Genomic DNA, 18,953 nt, shown 5'->3' with positions numbered 1-18,953 from the left:
CTGATGAATTTGACATTTATGAGGTTTCAGTGGCTAAACACAGACATTTAATGTTAAAACGCAAAAAGAAAACAACCTGAAGAACCTCTCACCGCAACAAAACAAGCATTGGACTTTAGTCTTCTATTTGATGTGATTTTTTTTTTTTTCCACTTTTCTTGTGATTTTGGCATTTTTACTCAAGAAAATTTGCAACTATAATTTACATTTAGTTATTTCTGTTATGGATGCTGTTCCTCTACATCATATTAGACATTTATGAGATTTCAGTGGGTAAACAGAGACATTTAACACTCAAAGTTAAAGAAAAACAACCTGAATAACCTCGCACAGCAAAAAAAGCACTGAACATAATGTGTCCTTTTTCATTCATCTCGTTTCATTTATCTTGTGATTTTCCTGGCACACAGTTACTTCTGTTAAGGAAGGTTTTTTCTCTATTTCATTAGACATTTGAGGGTAAACAGAGACATTTAACCCATAAAGACCCAATACTACTTATGTGGCAGTTTCAAAATGCTTTTTTTTTTTCTCTATATTTAACTTTTCTTGAGTGATTTATCACCATTTATTATAACATTATCCTCTTTATTTTGTGTTTTTACAATAAAAATCTGGTATTTTCCAATATTTAATTCACTGATCACGTAGGTGTTTATAAAAGCTCAGATTACAGTCGAGGGCTATTATATCAGAAATGGAGAAAACTGAAGAAAAAGTGACTTTTTCAGTAAAATCTATCACTAACTGAACATAAACCAAGTGTCTTCATCCACTGTCATTTATCAAACTCCATGGGTTTTACTGGTGAATCATTGTTGTAGAAGATGACAGTGTTTCCACGGTAACTACAGAGCCTCTGAACGTCCAAATGGGTCATATCTGATGACCATGAAAAGATGACAAACTATATTTTGCACCAATTATTTACATGTATTGATAGGATTAGTGGATCAACAGGTATTAATAATTTTAGATCAGTGGATGGTTTGGGTCTTTATGGGTTAATACTCAAAAGTTAACGAGAAAACAACCTGAACTAAAACACAAGAAATCACAGCACTTCGCTCGTCTGTTTATTACATTTAAATAAAACAACCTGGTACATTGCTAAGATATGTTAAGATGTTTATTTTTTCTCAATTAAAATATCATAATATAAATACTTCATTAAAACATCCTGAAATTTTCAAGCCAATATAGAATGATTTTGTTGTTGGTTATTATATATTTGCTTGTTCTTTCCAATTTTTGAATAAACTGTAAAGTAAGTGAGATGAATTTCCACATTTTCTGCACAAAAAACACTCAAAACCAGTATGTTGACAGAGTGTTCACAGACTAAACAGAAACCCTTAATACCGAAATGAAAAAAGCAAACAAACAACCTGCACAACAACATAAGGACTCCCAGCCCTTCAGTCACCTGTTTCTGAAGTTTAACTGAAACAGCCCAGCTTTGCCAAATATTTTCCTTCCTTCTGACTCCGTTTTAAGCCACAGAAGTGTTTTCATGACCTGAAGCAGAGGTGCGTTTAATTTAACCTGGATTAGGGCTGATGTTGTGTTTGAGGACCTGGACCACAGCAGCTTTAACATGTGGAGGAAGTGGATATGGTATTTCTGAAGGGTCTCATGAGATAATGTGTAGACCTGTTCTCTGCACTGTAAGCCCAGACTTTATATTCACTAAAATGCTTTAATTACAATGTACTTAAATGATTGAAGTTTTATTACATTACTATAAAATGTTAAGTATATTCAGCTAATTTGGAGACACAGTCGAAAGTACGAAAAAGTTTAAGTTGAATGGATTAAAATCACTAAGTTTTAGTCATGAATACACCTTTTTATCTTTGCATTGCATTGTGGGTATTGGGCATGTTGTTGAAAATGTGTTATTTTTATGTGCAGGGGTTCAGCGGGGTTGTGGTGTTTGTGTTAATTTTGACTTAATGTGTGTATAGCAATGTTTATTGGCCTTTTTGTGTTTGTTTTTGTATTTTTGTAGAACTGCACCATGAGTGAGAACCATAGGCCCAACAATGGCTTTCCTGTTCATCGATAATTAGTTGTTTTCAATGTAAATCTTTATGACTTCCCAAATTAAAGGCACTTCCTGTACTGGCAAATTACACTGAGCTAACTTCCTACCTAACTTCCATCCACGCTATAATATATTAGGTTGAATAATATTATAAAGCAATTTATATAATATGTATTATATTTATATTGCAAAAGATTTGAACCCTTTCATGCATAAATTATGAGAACCTTAAGCAAATTTTTTTTTTCCTCAGTAATTTTTTTCCTCTTTAGACATGAAAAAAACCAACAATGTGATTTAATTTTTTATGAACCTAACCCAAAAATGTCCACTCAGCTGGACACCATGTGTTTAATTTTTTTGAAGCAACGACACATGCATTTATTGACAAACTGTGTGAAAACTATGAAATAAAAACATTTCTAAATACTGCTAATCTGATGTTTTCTCACATTTTAACATACTATATTACCAGTTATTACTCACTCAGATAATATGCAAAAAACTCCCCAACTTTTTGTTAAAAAAAAAAACAAAAAAAAAAACTTAATTACAGTCTAATAACAATTAACAATTGATTTACACTCAAATGTGTTACTGCAGTTCAGGTTTATCAAGAACAGGAAAGTTACAGTAATGGTATGAATTGCAGTGTATGAAATGATGCAGAAGTGTCCACTGTGTTGGCTGATATGCAACTAAAACAACAAAACCCATGAATATACAAGAGAACAGCTGTAGAATAACTGTCCACTGTAGTGACCAGTATGCATGAAAGGGTTCATTTAAATCAACTTGGAATTGAGTCCAATGAACTGATGATATTAAGTGGATGATTATACAAAGCAACTGACATTGCAGCAAGTTTTAAGTTAAATTAACTTGGCATTTAGTGTGATGTACTTAAAATAGCATTCCATTCAAATCAAGCATTTAAGTTTAATACACTCAAGTTTTCACTACTCATTACTTAAATTTTTAAGGCAACCAGTTTCCTCAAATTTTTTAAGAAAACTCAATTAATCTGGTCTTACTGTGTAATAATCCACTCGTATGTTTTCTCCTTTCCCTTGCGGATCCTCGTAACCTTTTAAACTCCACCTGCTGCAACGTTTTACATATACATGAATATTAACTAATAGAGAAGTGTATAATGACTTAGTTCTTGTAAAGTAAAACTGCAGATTCCACCTCTGACTCTCAGTTTGTTATGAAGAGCGTGGAGATGCTTGAGCGTGGAGTTGTTGTCAGCGTGCCATCTTCTTCCAGGGGTCTTTCATAACTGGAAGAGGACGCGTGTTCTGACACGAACAGCATTCCAGACCACAGTTTCAGATTTACAGCTTTCCTGCCGTCTCCTACGCTGTCACACTCCTCCGCAGCTCAAATTCCCAAAACAACAGCAAGCCACCGGTTTCAATTAATAAGTGAGATTTTAGCCAAATTCTTTGTTGTCAAATATTAAGCCATTCTGACACATGCCGCCCCTCTGCTTCTCATGTCAGCGTGGCTCCTATTTCTAATGTAAAATTGTATTATGTAAGAAGCGGTTCTGTACAAAAACTATAGATGACAAAACACCAACATCTTGAAATTCTAAAGCAAATGTACCAGAGTTTTGCAGATGAATGTTGATGTTTATGTTGAAGTTAACCCATAAAGACCCACAGCTACTTTTCCAGCACTTCCCAAACAAATATTTCCTTTATATTTAACTTTTCTTAAGTAATTTACCACCATTTATAATAATAATATCCTCTGTGTTTAGCATTTTTTCAGCGTAAATCAGGTATTTTTCTATATCTAATCCATTGCTCATGTTGATGTTCTTTAAAGGGAGTAAATTCAAAGGTTATTAAATCATCTGAAGAAAAAGTGACATTTTCAACAAATATATCAACAACTGAACTTGTACTTTTTGGTGATTTATGTTTAAAACTCAATAAATACATTGTTGGAAAAAATCAATAAATGCCAGATTTTTGCAGGGTGCAGCTTTGCAGTTGTGCGTTTTCATTATCATATATTAGGTAAATAAAGAGATTATTTTAGATTTTGAGGGGTTATCATTGTTGGTTGAATAAGAAAGTCACTTTAAACACAATTTTAGGCCTTTGGAAATACATTTGGAACCTTTTAACATTTAATAAATGAATTATTTTATTGTGAGAACAAGCAGAAAATTGGTCAGTATTAGAAAAACGAGCTGGTAGAAACCATAGTTACCTGAAAACTAGAGCTGTGTGATATGACCTACAAATTAAATTTCAATTTTTTTTTCAATGTAATTTTGCAATTTAGCTAAGTCTTTTTCACAATTTTCAGAGAACAAAACTTCAATTAAATCAATTCAACATATATCGCTTAGCACTAATTAGAAATTAATCTCAAATTAGAAAGAAATTTGAGGGCAAATTTACAAATCAAACCTGAATAAATGAAATTAAGTTTCTTTCCTGTCATAACCAGGGTACTTAGAGAGAAAACAAAAAGGGTGTATTACTCAAAGGTAGGGATGTAACGATATGAAAATTTCATATCACGGTTATTGTGACCAAAATTATCATGGTTATCATTATTATTGTGGTATTTATACTTTTACACACATTGAAATAATGTAACCAAGTTGTATTTTGAAAAAAAATAAAAAATAAAATAATAGGCACAGTGTACTTTTTGTTGGCAGAAACATTCAAATATTAACATGTAAAATATCAAACATACAAATGTGCATTAAAGATGGCACCTTATGGCCATTGTTTGACCATTTTCCATATTAAGTTTGAGTTGAAATAGTTTTAGATAGATAGATAGATAGATAGATAGATAGATAGATAGATAGATAGATAGATAGATAGATAGATCGTTATCGTATCGATATCTAGATATGAACATTCAAGATATTAATATCGACAAAGCAACGATATAAACGATGTGGATTTCTCCTGCGCTCGCCCTGCGTGTACAGCTCTGGAAGTCAACAAATTTCATTTATTCGTACTTTATGTTAATGTTGATGACTGGCAGTGAGTTCTTATAAATAAAACTGCACTTTCCACATTCTTTTGTACTATGATGTTTGTATTTTTCTGAAAAATGCTAGGTTTTCACCGAACCCGTAGTCATATCGTATCATATCGAGATATCTGGTATGAATATCGAGATATGAAATTTTGTCCATACCGTTCAGCCCTAATAGATAGATAGATAGATAGATAGATAGATAGATAGATAGATAGATAGATAGATAGATAGATGCTGCTTCTCCAGGAAATGTGCAGTACCGTGAGTTTTCAAAGTGCGATAATCAAACCTGGTTATCATGATAATTAGAATTTAAACGGTAATACCAACTGTCGGGAATTTTACCGCGGTTTATCATTATGCCGGTAATCGTTACATCCCTACTCAAAGGGTAAAGTTTTTGACACGGTGACATTATTACTTTCAGTTTTAATCTGTCATTCATGCTTACAGGTACGGTATGCTTCTCCATCAGTCAACCAACATAACATAACATACCATAATTAGATTCCATTCTCTTGTTGCTTCGCGTGAGAGACTGGTGACCTCCGGCTGTATCTACTGAGTATGTATGACACAGTGTCGACCAAAGGAGAAGACCCTGTCAATTAAAATTTCCCAAACAGAGCTAACACAGCCTGTCTGCTGTGAGGCAGCGGCATTAAGACGATGTGTTCAGGGAACTCACACCCCTGACCTGTAGGTAACAGATGGCCTCTGCACATAATACAAGGGTGCACGTCTGTGTGAGAATATAAAGACAAAAACACAGAGACGGAGCGGCGGTGCATGGACAGAGGCAACTGTTATGGGTTTGTCTGAGGTGCTGAAAGGAATGCAAACCTAAAAAGAAGAGGCTTATTCCCTGGAAGTCCTGCAATGAACCTGTGCCATGTAGGCCTGACAGTAAACCCAACTATATTCACGACTCAAATCTTCTGAGTGGTTGAATCTTTTGCTCTTCACAAACCAAAGACAAAAACTCGATCCACTTTCCCATAGGATTTTCTTTTATTTGTCAAATTCCTTTTTCTCCATAGAGGCTCCTCTTTTGATAAGTGCAAAAACACACCAGCTACTTCTCTCTTCTGCAGACAACACTCTGTTGTGTATACAGAGTTCCTCCCCCCCCCCAACCCCCCGTCAGAGGGAATCTTTTGCAGTGTGCCATACATTCCTGTTGACACTCTTTCATATGATAATGAGGATTCTCAGTGTAGATTTTTCTTTTTACTCCGGGACAGAGCTGAGATCGTCCAGGGTTGCATCACATGTCAACACATGCATCCCAGTGAGGCGTCCTGGCAGCGCAGCCTGCTAATGCTAATGCAACTTTTTCCTCAATACACTACCTTGCAAAACAGCAAAACACAGTCTTTTCAATACTGCAGCTCTTCCAGACCTTTTCTCTACTGTCTCATTGTGTCTTCTTAAAAACTCTAAACTATTTTAGGCCCAGAAAGTCAATTACCACAAAAGAATGTTGTTATTTTATATTTCTGCAAACCATATATCTATATAGTTTGAACGCAATTTGTACCAAAAAAAGTTGCCTTTTATATACAGGGTGGGGAAGCAAAATTTACAATGAACATTTAGTTGTTTTTTCTCAGCAGGCACTACGTCAATTGTTTTGAAACCAAACATATATTAATGTCATAATCATACCTAACACTATTATCCATACCTTTTCAGAAACTTTTGAGTAACTTATGAGTAATCAGGAAAGTAAACGTCAAAGAGTGTGTGATTTGCTGAATGCACTCGTCACACCAAAGGAGATTTCAAAAATAGTTGGAGTGTCCATAAAGACTGTTTATAATGTAAAGAAGAAAATGACTATGAGCAAAGCTATTACGAGAAAGTCTGGAAGATACTATTAAAGAAGAATGGGAGAAGTTGTCACCCGAATATTTGAGGAATACTTGCGCAAGTTTCAGGAAGCGTGTGAAGGCAGTTATTGAGAAAGAAGGACACATAGAATAAAAATATTTTCTATTATGTAAATTTTCTTGTGGCAAATAAATTCTTATGACTTTCAATAAACTAATTGGTCATACACTGTCTTTCAATCCCTGCCTCAAAATATTGTAAATTTTGCTTCCCCACCCTGTATATGTGACATCTCAACATAATTTGTCATTGAAGGATTCATGGCATCTTTGCTCTTCCCTCAATGGGCAGGAAGTGGTTGGTGTGGATGGTGGATATAGGAAATATGACATTGCTTCCAGACAAGTTGGTATACGAACTCCTGCAACTTTTTTGGTTTGGGCTGTGAAAGCATTTTGGATTAAGTTACTAGAAGACCATGGCTTGCTGTAAGTATTAAAAGATGCATTGTGTGTCTTTTTCATATGTTTGTGGACTTTATTTTGCAATTAACCTGTAGATTTTTAAGTTATGTTTAGTGGTATTGGGTTAAATACTTGCTGACTTGTTCTGTATGAAACCCTGACATCGTTCTTTAAACTGTCAGTAGTCGTTTTCCATTCACCCTCAAACTGCGCGAATTTAACTTGTGCATAAAAATTTACGTAATGAAAAAAATACACAACTCTCGCTTTTTGGCAAGAGGTGGTTTTTCGGGCGTAGCACAAATGGTATATCATGCAAAACTGCAATAGAAAGATGTTTTTCCACAAGTAGAGTCATGTGAATAAAAAAAAAAAAAGGATGTTGACAGATGTTACAACAAGCGAAGAGGAAAAGTTTTAAAAGAAACATGGCACGGTATGTGTGGACACACCAGGAAACTGAACCATTTTTTAAATTTAGTACGGGATAGAAGGGTTACATATAATAATAATGAATATATCTGTAAATCAACACGATATTTATGTTTGTTGCCATGTTTATGGAATGACTTCTCATGTCATCTCACGATAATAAACAAATAATCGCATTTGTGATTTAATAGAAAAAACGACTTCAATCACTTGTTTTTTCAACATTTAGTAAATATCTGTAAAGTTTTGCACATATGTCCAAAGGAAAACCAACTACTGACTAAACCTAACCAAAAAAGGCATTAAATACTTTGAATATAATCTCTCATAGACATTGTTGAAAAGTGCAATGAACCATTAAAACAGTATAACACAGATATGCACTTATCTGCAAATGTTGATATGAAAGGTGGTTTGCAGAGTCATGCAATAGCAACATTTTTTTCTTGGGGTTTGGATAAGACAAGAGAGTCTAAAAAAAGGCACGAGGTGACAGTGTGACCCAAATAGGCCGACACGACTGGTAAAACTGAGACACGTCATTGAAAGGTCCTTCAACAAAGCCCTGTGTTCTCTAAAGCCTCCTGATAAAATATCCAAACTACTGTGGCTCGCAGCAGACACCAACATGTGACTCTTCCCTCTCATAAACCACTCTGGTATGAAGCCTGATGCCTCAAGTTTCTCCTTCATCACCTGATCTGTCTTTAGAGCTACCATCCCCTATAAATCTGTCTGAGAACAGACACGCCAGACAAGACAAATTTATGTATCTCTATCGTGAGCTTTGTGTGTTTATATGCAAAATCTTTGCAGCTCAGTAACAAGGTAACAAGTAACCAAGCTCCAAATTGTTCTGACATGACTTTACGGCAGTCGGCAGCGTTATATTACACACGCGTAGTTATTTCATTGCTACTTTGAATCCACCAAGCAAGCTAGAATTAATATAATGAAAATGTTGAGCAATGCTGCACCATAAATCTAACCCAGGGTATGGGTTGACCTCATATTTGTGGTGTTACTTGTAAAAGGATATTTTATGTTGTATTTGACTCAGCGCTTTTGCTCCTGCGGTCAATATTTCCTGACAAAAGGCACCACAAAATAACTTCTCTGATCAAATAAAAGACAAAACACAAAATAACTTCTCTGAACAAATAGAAGACAAAACACAAAATAACTTCTGTGATCAAATAAAAGACAAAACACAAAATCTGCACAAACAAAAACTCTCCCGTGAGTCAGGAAAGTAGATCTCAACACTCAATATTAGGTTTGTATGACTGTATATTAGGGACACTGAGGGAAAAAATTGATCTAATCTTGTCAAGTGAAGTGAAGTAATTGGATATCTAGCAAATTTATGATGTTTCTTTCTGATAAATTAGTGAGTTTCTTTTTTTTCTGGTAAATTTCATACTTCAATCTCAGAGAATATACAAGTTAAATTTAGGCTACATCCAGATGACAACATTCGTGGTATTTTTCTTTATTAAAAGTTTAAAAGTATTGTTTCAAGAAATAGCAGAATCCAGATGGAAACGGGAAAACTACTATGTATGCCACATCTATATGTGGCGCTGTACACAAACACAGACAGAGCCACAGTATACACTAAAATCATAAAAGAATGCAAGGTCCGGGTCGCCCTTCTAGCAGGACATCGTGGTGGATTTGAAAGTATCTGACACATTTATCTGTTTATGTGTCTCCGCTGGTTGTGGAGTTGATACAGCATTACCAGGTTTTGTTGTAGTAGTGCTAATAAACTTAGCAGGGCCTGTAGCACAAACACAAATCTGTAATCCGCCACTGTTGTTGTTACCGGATGTTACGTCCAGGGTTTTCTACTATGGTATAATCATTTCCAAAAAATGATGTTTTGCCTATTAACACGACAATGTGAGGGTGGTGTTGTGAGATTTTTCCACTCTAGGACCTGTTCTCAAAAAATACCTTTTCAGGACACCGATGACGCTGGAGCCATGAGGACGAAACCATATTAAACTTTTGCGAACTAACATACAGTCGCGGAAAAAATTATTAGACCATCAAAAGTCATCAAAAATAATGGTTATGCAATTAACTACTAACTCCTGTGTGTATCATGTGACTAAAACAGACAGAAAAGAAAACATGGAATGCCTAAAAGCACTGTTTTTATCAGTACAATGCCATAGATATTGATGTAAGTACATAGGTGATTTTGGTTATTATCAAGAAAACATGAAAAATGGCTAAATATCAGCTCTGAAATTAAACTCTTACGAGCTATTTTTGTTGTTCTCATTATATTTGTCCAAACAAATGCACGTTTAGTTGTACCAGAAGAAAACGAGGGTAGTCTAATAATTTTTTCCGCTATTGTAATTTCATTGTCGTGTGGACAGGCTCTTAATCTTAGAAGTATCCTGTGCAAATATTCCAGCCATCCAACAGTTTTCTTTTCAACACATCATCATGTGTTTGACTGACATGCCACTCCTCATTCAGGTCTGGTCATAACTTTACACCTGGATACTGCCTGCCTGCCGGCACGTTGTGCCATAGCAAAACACAACAAAACTATAAATCCTCTGGCTGCAAACACAAACATGCAGGAAATGCGCATATGCATGTTCACATTCACAAAATCCCTCCCCCCACACATATACAATGTAAGGCGTGACTCATTCAGCTGTGGGTGATAATCAGAATCAGTTCCATACACAGTAATTAAACAAGTCAGAGCAAAAATAGATTAGCGCTCTTCTAATTAAACCAATACTTGTAGCGTGAAATATTTTGCACCTTGGCTTCTTAGTGAGGTTTAATTTTCAAAAACACCTCAAATGAGTCAGAGGCCTATTTTTAGAAAGTGAGAAACATAAATATTTGCTAAAATTAAGAGTAGCGACATAATTTCTCTTAAGTTTCCGGACAGGATGATTAAAACTCGACTAGCTTTGGAGAAGTTTTTCACTTTTTTTTTTTTTTTTTTTTTTTTTTTAAATGGCTCTTTGTGAAGTGCTAAGAGGCCCACAGGGGCAAGATAAACCGGGGGCTGACCTTAATAAATACTTAATCACCCTTCATTTTGTTCATTCATGGTGAGGAATTAAGTGACACAACGCAAACAAGTTAAACAACAGGAATGGCATCCTAAATATTCAATCCAAAGTCTTTTTAAAATGCAAGTTACCATGGAGCTGTCCAGAGCAAATGACTGGGGAGGAAGGCGACATGACAGCCCAACCCCCCTACTCTTAAACACACACACTCCCAAATACACACACACACACACACACAAACCACTGCAGAGAATAACTGCAGTGGCTTTGCTCCTGCTTTAGATTCCTCTGGACACAGCTGTGGAAATGTTCAGCGGGGACAACGAGGGGAAAGTCAGGCAAAATTGGGAAAAAATTTGAATAATAGGAGCAGACCTAGGAAAGTAATACCATGGAGAGTCCTGTCTTTGGCTAAAATGTGAGAGGGACAGCAGAGGAAGAAGTTAAGACTTATACAGCAAGCCAAAAGTAGCAAAGAGTCAAACACAGAGGCCTTCCGCTCAGCAGCCTCAGAGATCACACTCTATTTCTAGCAGCTCGGACAACACGGACAGTCAACAACATCCTGAGCACATGGCAGGTCATCTGTTTACTCAGAAAGTCCGAAACAGTACGTACATACACGAACAAGCAGTGAATGCACCACCTGAAATTTCTTTCATAATAAAAAAAGATACAGTGATGTGTTTCCTGAGCCACACAAAGCGAGCTCTTACCACATCCCCTGAAATACATGTAAATACAAAAGTTTCCACACAGCTTCCGAATCCTATGATTAGACTGGCCAACTGCCCGGTTTGCAGTCGAATCAGGTCAGAATGAATAAAAACTGGATTTCTTGTAGTAAAACCCTCTCATACAAACAGTGACATGCAAAGACTGTAGCGTTACAATGCATTTCCTGTGGTGCAGAGCATTCTCTAAGTACGGGAACATGGAAATCATTTGCACTCCCCCTGTTTTGTCATTGTAGCCCCCATGGACAGCCTTCAGTTCAGTTCTAAATTTATCTATTTCTTCCCAACCTTGTGTCATTCTGCACATGTGGATGATCCAATCAGGAGAAGGACAGATTTTCCACATTCTCCTCCAATAGTTACTTCAAAGCTGCAAAATCTACCATTATCGAACATCTCATGCAATCGCAAACAGTCCATAAATATGGTAAGAGATAGTCTGGTTTGGTAACTCTAGCTTTCTTATGGTTGATTTCCTGATACAGATGCTTCCATGATTTTTACAGTTTTATACCACATCACAACTTGATATCAAAGCATCATCATCATCAGACGGTCATTGGACATTTTGTAAATCATCAAATGTCAGTCGCATGCACACAAAACCCACCACCACCAACACCACAAAAAAAAAAAAAAAAAAAATCCCATGGCGACTAGCAGAGAAGAGTGAGTTAGTTGTTACTGAACTACACTGTGAGTGATTCAACCTACAACCTGATGTGCTATTAATTCAGTGTTAAAATGATCCTAAATTAGTGTGAAGGAGAGAACCCGCCACCGGTTAGAGAATCTTTAAGGAAAGCAAAGAGGTCTGAGGAGTCTCGTCCCTTTGCTTTGCATCCAGAAGAGCAGGAGTGCAGGGGTGGACCGCCACCAGACGGAGTTTACTATGAGTGGAGGAGGAGGAGGAGGATGGCAATAATCAGGGAGGAAGGAGGGTGAGAGTTCTTTGATTTAGAGGATCCACAGGAGTTGAGGCCCACTCCGTGTAGCCTTCCTACCTGGCTGTGCTGAAGAAGCAGGCTGCCGCGGGGACTTGATTGTTGGTGATTTGGCCTTGGTGCATTTAACACCTCGGCTGGATGTCTGGGCCCTTGGTTTATACCCCCCCTGAGGACAGGACCGGTCCTGGCCTCCACCGCGGGTCAAAGACGAGCCTTCGATGCGTTGCTTCATCTCTGTCGACAACAAGCGACCTTTGTGCATCCATTCCTGCATCTTGTTGACAGTGACACCGTGGCCCTTGTTGACCGTGTTGGCCCCCTGCGCTTGGACCCCGGTCAGCTCCTGCTTGCTGTCGGGGCCGTGACTCGCCGGTGCTTCGGTGTTGCTATCCGAAGAACCTGTGAGGCTGTTAACTGAGCCACTACTCTCATTGAGTTGACCTCCATGATCCTCCTCAGCACCGGCGTCTTGTAGCAGCTCATCACTGCCGATGGCGTCGTAAAGCACCTGCGGCTCTGACAGCTCACCCACCACATTGACCGTAACCCCTTCAGCTTCTTGCAGCTCCCCTTTATCATCACATATTTCTGGACTCTGAGGTCTGACTGAGGGTCCACCTGGATACCTGAAAGCTCCGTCACTAGCAGAGCGTGATAATGCAGGCCTCAGATTAGTCAAAGTCAGGTTCACCATGCTCTTACTATTCACCCTGGCTTTGTGGTTGGACTCCAGGTTCCCACTGATGCAAAGCAGAAGCGAGTCAGTGTCAGACACCTGCTGTGGGCTGTGGTCGCCTCCTGAGGACCACGAGTCACTGTCCATGTTTTTGGTGGACAGCCTCGAGCAAAGACTGTCCCTGGAGCGGCTACTACAAGAGGAGGTGGCCTGCTGCTCAGTTAAAGCACCACTAATCTGTTGGACATCCAAGTTGATATCATTCATAGCATTGATAAGAAGGTAATAAGCTTCTTTCAGCTGGTTCCTAAGCCTGTCTGTTTCCTGGGCGCTGCTGTCACCAGTCAGTCCTTTATCTTGACCTGTCTGGGGCAACTGTGCAACTTGATCACAATCACTATTTGATTTGATAGTTTCATAAAAAGGCAAGATTTCATTGTCGTAATAATCGTCCTCCTCACTGTCTAAACGGTATCTAAGGGACTGCTCCGTTGCGCACAGGGATGCCATGTTAATGTCGCATATTTCTAACTCTGTGGGGAAAAACGTGGGGCTCTGGAGGCTGGTACCCCTCACGTCGCCTGCATACTCTGGATCATAACTCTCAATATTTCTAATTAACATGTTTTCCTCTGCGTTGCTGGAAACACGGTTTGGATACACAAGCGTCGCGCAAACCGATGAGTTCGTCTCCAAAGTTCTGTTGTTGCCAAAGCTCCAGGTTGCGTTGTTTTCATTCACTGCCACTACAGTCTGTCCTCTGGCTTCTGTCCCACGTTTGCACACTTTAGCCTCGTCACTATCTGCGCTAGAAACCTTACCCGCCCCCGTATGCGTCTCGAACACAACGTGGTTCGAGTTGTCTCCGAATCCGATCGAGTCCCCGACGCTGCGTTGGCGCGGCACGAAGCGTTTCCCGTGGACATGCGGTCCTCCGAGCGGCAGTAGCGTGATTCTGTCCGCAGCTCTGAACCCCCGGTGGCTCGTATCGCCCCTTTGAAGTGAGACCCCCAGGCGATCCTCATTAACCCGAACCCTACCCCCGCCGCTCGGCTCCGGGGGACGCGCGTCGGCCACCTCCGCTGCGCCCTCCCGGACGATCACCACCCCCCCGGTTTGAACCAACGCACCCTCCACACAATTCTCGTACGTGCTCATTCTCTCTGTCGTACAATCCACTTCTGAGAGAAACACAACCGGTCGAGGCTCCGAGTCTAGGTGCGTTTGCAAAACTTTTTCTTTACCTTCTCGGCCCCCATTCGCCGAAGCCGCCGCCGCCGCCGCAGCAGAACCGTATCCACCGCCGACCGTAGCTCCTTTCTTGGACTTCTTCCCCCGGAGTTTCGCTAGTAAAGTCCTCCGCAGAGGATCAGCCATTCCTTTCCTTTTGCCCCTGTTAAATCCTCCCCGGTTTCTTTCAGCACACTGGCTCCAGAAGGGAAGGACCGAGTGCGTAATCCTCGCTCGCCGCGGTCAAGGCTCGCCGGGCGGACGGGCTCCTCTCCATTCTCCGCTGTCACCTCCGCTCTGTGGCTCCGCTCCCGGCTCACTCTGCTCTACTGCACCACCTCCCTCTCTCTCTCTCTCTCTCTCTCTCTCTCTCTCTCTCTCCTCCACACACACACACACACACACACACACACACACACTTTGCCTTTCCTCCTCCCTCTTCTCCTTCTCTTCCTTTCTCTCTAGCGCCTCACTTCACCTTCTCCACATGTTTGCAGCTTTTGGGTAGTCTACTTTTTACAGTGTTTAACCCTCCGGTGTCCCGTCCAGCAAGGCCCTTACTAAGCACCAAGTGTGCCTTTTTGGCACGCTTGTGGAATAATGTAAAAAAATAAATAAATAAATAAATAATTTCATACAGTTTATTTTGAACTCTTTGACACTTTTTTCTATTTCATCAACTTGAGCCGTAAATAAAATACCAAATACTCAATAACTGTCACTTTTTTTTTTAACCCTTTAACCCTTTCATGCATGAATTATGAGAACTTTAATCAAGAATTTTTTCCTGAGTGTTTTTATTCTTTAGACACGAAAAAAACAATGCAATTGAAAATTCTTTTATGAACCTATTTTTCATGGAGTTCCAAAAATGTCCACTCAGCTTGACAGACACCATGCATTTCATTTTTCAAAGAAAGAAACATGTATTTATTGATATATTGTGTGAAAACTATGAAATAAAAACATTTTTAATGCTGCCAATCTGCTGTTTTCTCACATTTTAATAAACTCAAATACTAATCATTACTCACTTCATGGAGATAATATGCAAAATAATAAATTAAAAAATTAAAAAGAACTTTTAATTGCAGTTTAATAACAATAACAAGCAATTAATTTACACCCAAACATGTTAGTGCAGATCAGGTTTATCTAGAACAACAAACTTACAGTAATACTATGAATGTCAGTGTTTGGGATGATGCATTAGTGTCCACTGTGTTGGCTGATATGGAACTAAAACAACAAAATCCATGAATATACAAGAGAACAGCTGGAGAATAACTGTCCACTGTAGTGACCACTATGCATGAAAGGGTTAAATGCCATGTTTGTAATTAAAAAAAAACATTTTTTGGATGCAAAAAACACAAAAAATATATATTTTTTCAATATACCACATAAAAAGTGGATCACATATTATTTGATTTTTGCATCCTGGCATATGTCAATAATTAACAGCAACATTGGTTAATTTGCATCATTATTTTTGGCACTAGGGCAAATGTACAATAATGCTAGCACCTGTCACCAAGTGTGCCAAAATGGCACACCTATAAATCAAACTATTAACCCTTTCATTCATGAATTGTGAGAACCTTAGTCAAGATTTTTTTGTCTTTAGTGTTTTTATTCCTCCTTAGGCATGAAAAAAACAATGCGATCAAGTTTTTTTTTTTCCTGTGGAATTCCAAAAATATCCATGCATTTAATTTTTGAAGTAAAGAAACATGTGTTTAAAACCCAATATCAGAAAGTGATATGAAAACAAAATAAAAACATTTTTAATGCTGCTAATCTGATGTCTTCTTACATTTTAACATATTCTAATGCTAGTAATTACTCACTTCATGGAGATAATATGCAAAAAAAAAAAAAAAAAAAAACTTCTTGTCTTACAAATAACAATTGATTTACACTTAAACATGTTAGTGCAGATCAGGTTTATCAAGAACAGCAAAGTTACAGTAATGGTATGAATGTTATTGTATGGGATGGTGTGTAAGTGTCCACTGTGTTGGCAGATATGGAACTAAAACATCAAAACCCATGAATATACAAGAGAACAGCTGGAGAATAACTGTCCACTGGAGTGGCCTATGCATGAAAGGGTTAAATATTATATATTGATTTATTTTCTGCTCTAATTTGATTTTATTTTTGTAAATCAAGGTCAGTCCTAATCATACATATCAAATAATCATTCATTTTAGATTTTTTTTAACCCTTTATACAATCTCTTTTCATCATGATGCCACTACATTTTTTGATTCAAAAAACACAAAATATGATTTTTTTTCAAAATACTACATAAAAATTGGATCACATATTAGATTTTTTCAGCCTGGCATATGTCAATGATTAACAACAACATTAACAACGTTAAGAAATTAATTTAGACCCTCACCTCTCAAATGAAGCCCAGATATCAGTAAAAACATGATTTATGCCTTTATGGCTTTCGGATCAAAAACAGTGGTTATAATGGAAGAAAGGCATACTTGGGAGACAGATGCTAGTCTTGTAATTTTCTTTTGTTTACAATGTGAAAATTTTAGTTGGTGGCCAGAATTTTAAAGATCATGTGAAAATGAAAAACTTTTGAATTCTAACCTTATTTAAATTGTGAAAAATAATATGAAGTTTTTTAACATGAAGTGCAAAGTGTGCCTAAAAAGCGCACCCGGATACTGGAGGGTTAAAAAAAAAAAAAAAACTGAGGTAGAAAAAGAATTCAGAGGCTTTACTTCAGTGGAAATACTATTACTAAAAGTACTTGATCATAAATAAAAGTTCTGCATTCAAAACTACTTGCATCGGCAAAATGTAAAAATAAAAGGGGATTGTGTCATTGTGCAGAAAAAATGTGTAACTTTTATAGACACATCCTGGATAAAAACAAGTCCTTACCTGGATTTAACTGAGCAAATATGGTACTGTGCAGAAGTCCTGGACCAACATTAGGTTTGTTGGTTTAGTAAAGTTATAATGACCACACATAGCCTATGCATTTCTTCACATATGTATGTTATTTAAAGTAACTGTCCTTAACATACTATGAAATATTAAAGCCAAGTGGCCTCTGTGTGCATGCGTATGTGTGTGTGTCTTGGGATTCAAACAAAATCTAGTAAGAGCTGACTGCTGCAGGTTGGCATATTTATGTATTTTTGGTCAAGGAACAGACTAGCGAAAATGGTAAGTTGATAGGACCAATATTTTAGGAGATATTAGTCATTTTGGAATACAATAGCCTTACAATCACATTACTATACCAAGAACACTTTGGCGGTGACTACTGGACAAATGTGGTACAGCATGCACCAATACACAACAACATAAAAACTACCACATCTAGAACTTGTGGATCCCCACAGGTCAATGAGCTAGTTGTAATGAAAATATGTAAAATGAAAGCAGGTCATTCTGCTGCATAAGCTTTACTTTAAAATGTGCATTTGAAGTTGAATCTAGTTTCACTGTATGATACTGGGTATAGGCTTTGTAAATAGTCTTTTACACTGGGGAATCCATGGTTTGTTTGTTTTTTTTTATTTTCACTTCTATGAGTGAAGAAAATGGTTTTTTTCTGAAGATACTGCTGTAGACTGCTCCTAATCTCATCTGTGATTGAGTTTTTCCACAAACTTCCACATCTTAAAAACAGAATTGATAGAAGTTACATATAACATAGAGTACTGTACAAAAGTCTAAGGCCAACATTATTATTTATTAGTTTAGTAAAGTTATAATAACCACACATATGCATTTCTTAGTCCCTGTATGGACCTCCTAAGACCCAGCTATGGGTTTTCTGTCCTGGTCCCTGGTTTCCTGGTTTCCTGTCTGACAAAATTTTCACAGCTTTATTTAAAAAAAAAACAAAAAAAAAAAACTGTCCACTGCAAAGGATATTCCATAAACTTTTTTTTTTTTTTTTTTTTAAATGCATCTGAAAAACTGTTGGATCATGATGTTTGCAATATAGGAAGTTATTTGATTAAACAAGCCAAAACTTGTACTTTCCTGGGTCTCAGCAGGTTATTTCTACAGGATTATAGGATATTTTTTTGCCAAAAATGCTGTAACTCTGGATGGAATTAAAGGTTGTGACATTTATTTTGACACTGCATTAGCATCGACTGTCATAAACGATGCCACAGTGAATGGTGTGTGATTTAAAGCAATGAAAATATGTGCGTGTGGGACTTTATTTATTTTTTGGTCAGACTGTGTATATAATGTTCATGAATTGCTATTAGTGCTGCATTACTGTATATGTCCTATTTTACTCCTGTAGATATTTAAGGTTGAGCTTGTTTGAACTATTTTCTATAATATAGGGAAGTTTAATCAACAGAAATACATTATATTTCATAAGATTATTGTGTGGTTGTTGCCTCGCTGTCCTTTGATGAGCACTTGTCTCCAAAAAGTCAACTTGTCATTGGCTCAGAGAAACAGAACAGTTTTCCTGTGAATCCAAGTCACATTTTTAAGGAATTTA

At 37.5% G+C, this 18,953-nt stretch overlaps 1 protein-coding gene across 2 annotated transcripts in view; it reads right to left on the bottom strand.

Annotated features, from left to right (window-relative positions):
• syde2 (synapse defective 1, Rho GTPase, homolog 2 (C. elegans)) overlaps positions 1-14,772 on the bottom strand; it is an 89,297-nt gene extending 74,525 nt beyond the window's left edge. The window contains exon 1 of one of the 2 annotated variants that reach the window (XM_030131763.1): positions 12,595-14,772. In XM_030131763.1, the coding sequence (XP_029987623.1) occupies positions 12,595-14,590 (1,996 nt within the window). In that variant the 5' untranslated portion in view covers positions 14,591-14,772. The remainder of the gene's footprint in view (positions 1-12,594) is intronic. The other variant, XM_030131764.1, reaches the window with a different exon arrangement.
• Positions 14,773-18,953: the final 4,181 nt, after the last annotated feature.

Source organism: Sphaeramia orbicularis, chromosome 4, assembly GCF_902148855.1.
Source record: "Sphaeramia orbicularis chromosome 4, fSphaOr1.1, whole genome shotgun sequence".
In the NCBI taxonomy this organism is placed as follows: Eukaryota; Metazoa; Chordata; class Actinopteri; order Kurtiformes; family Apogonidae; genus Sphaeramia; species Sphaeramia orbicularis.
The sequence above is the reverse complement of the archived record's forward strand: the minus strand, read 5'-3'. Positions and strand labels throughout refer to the sequence as shown.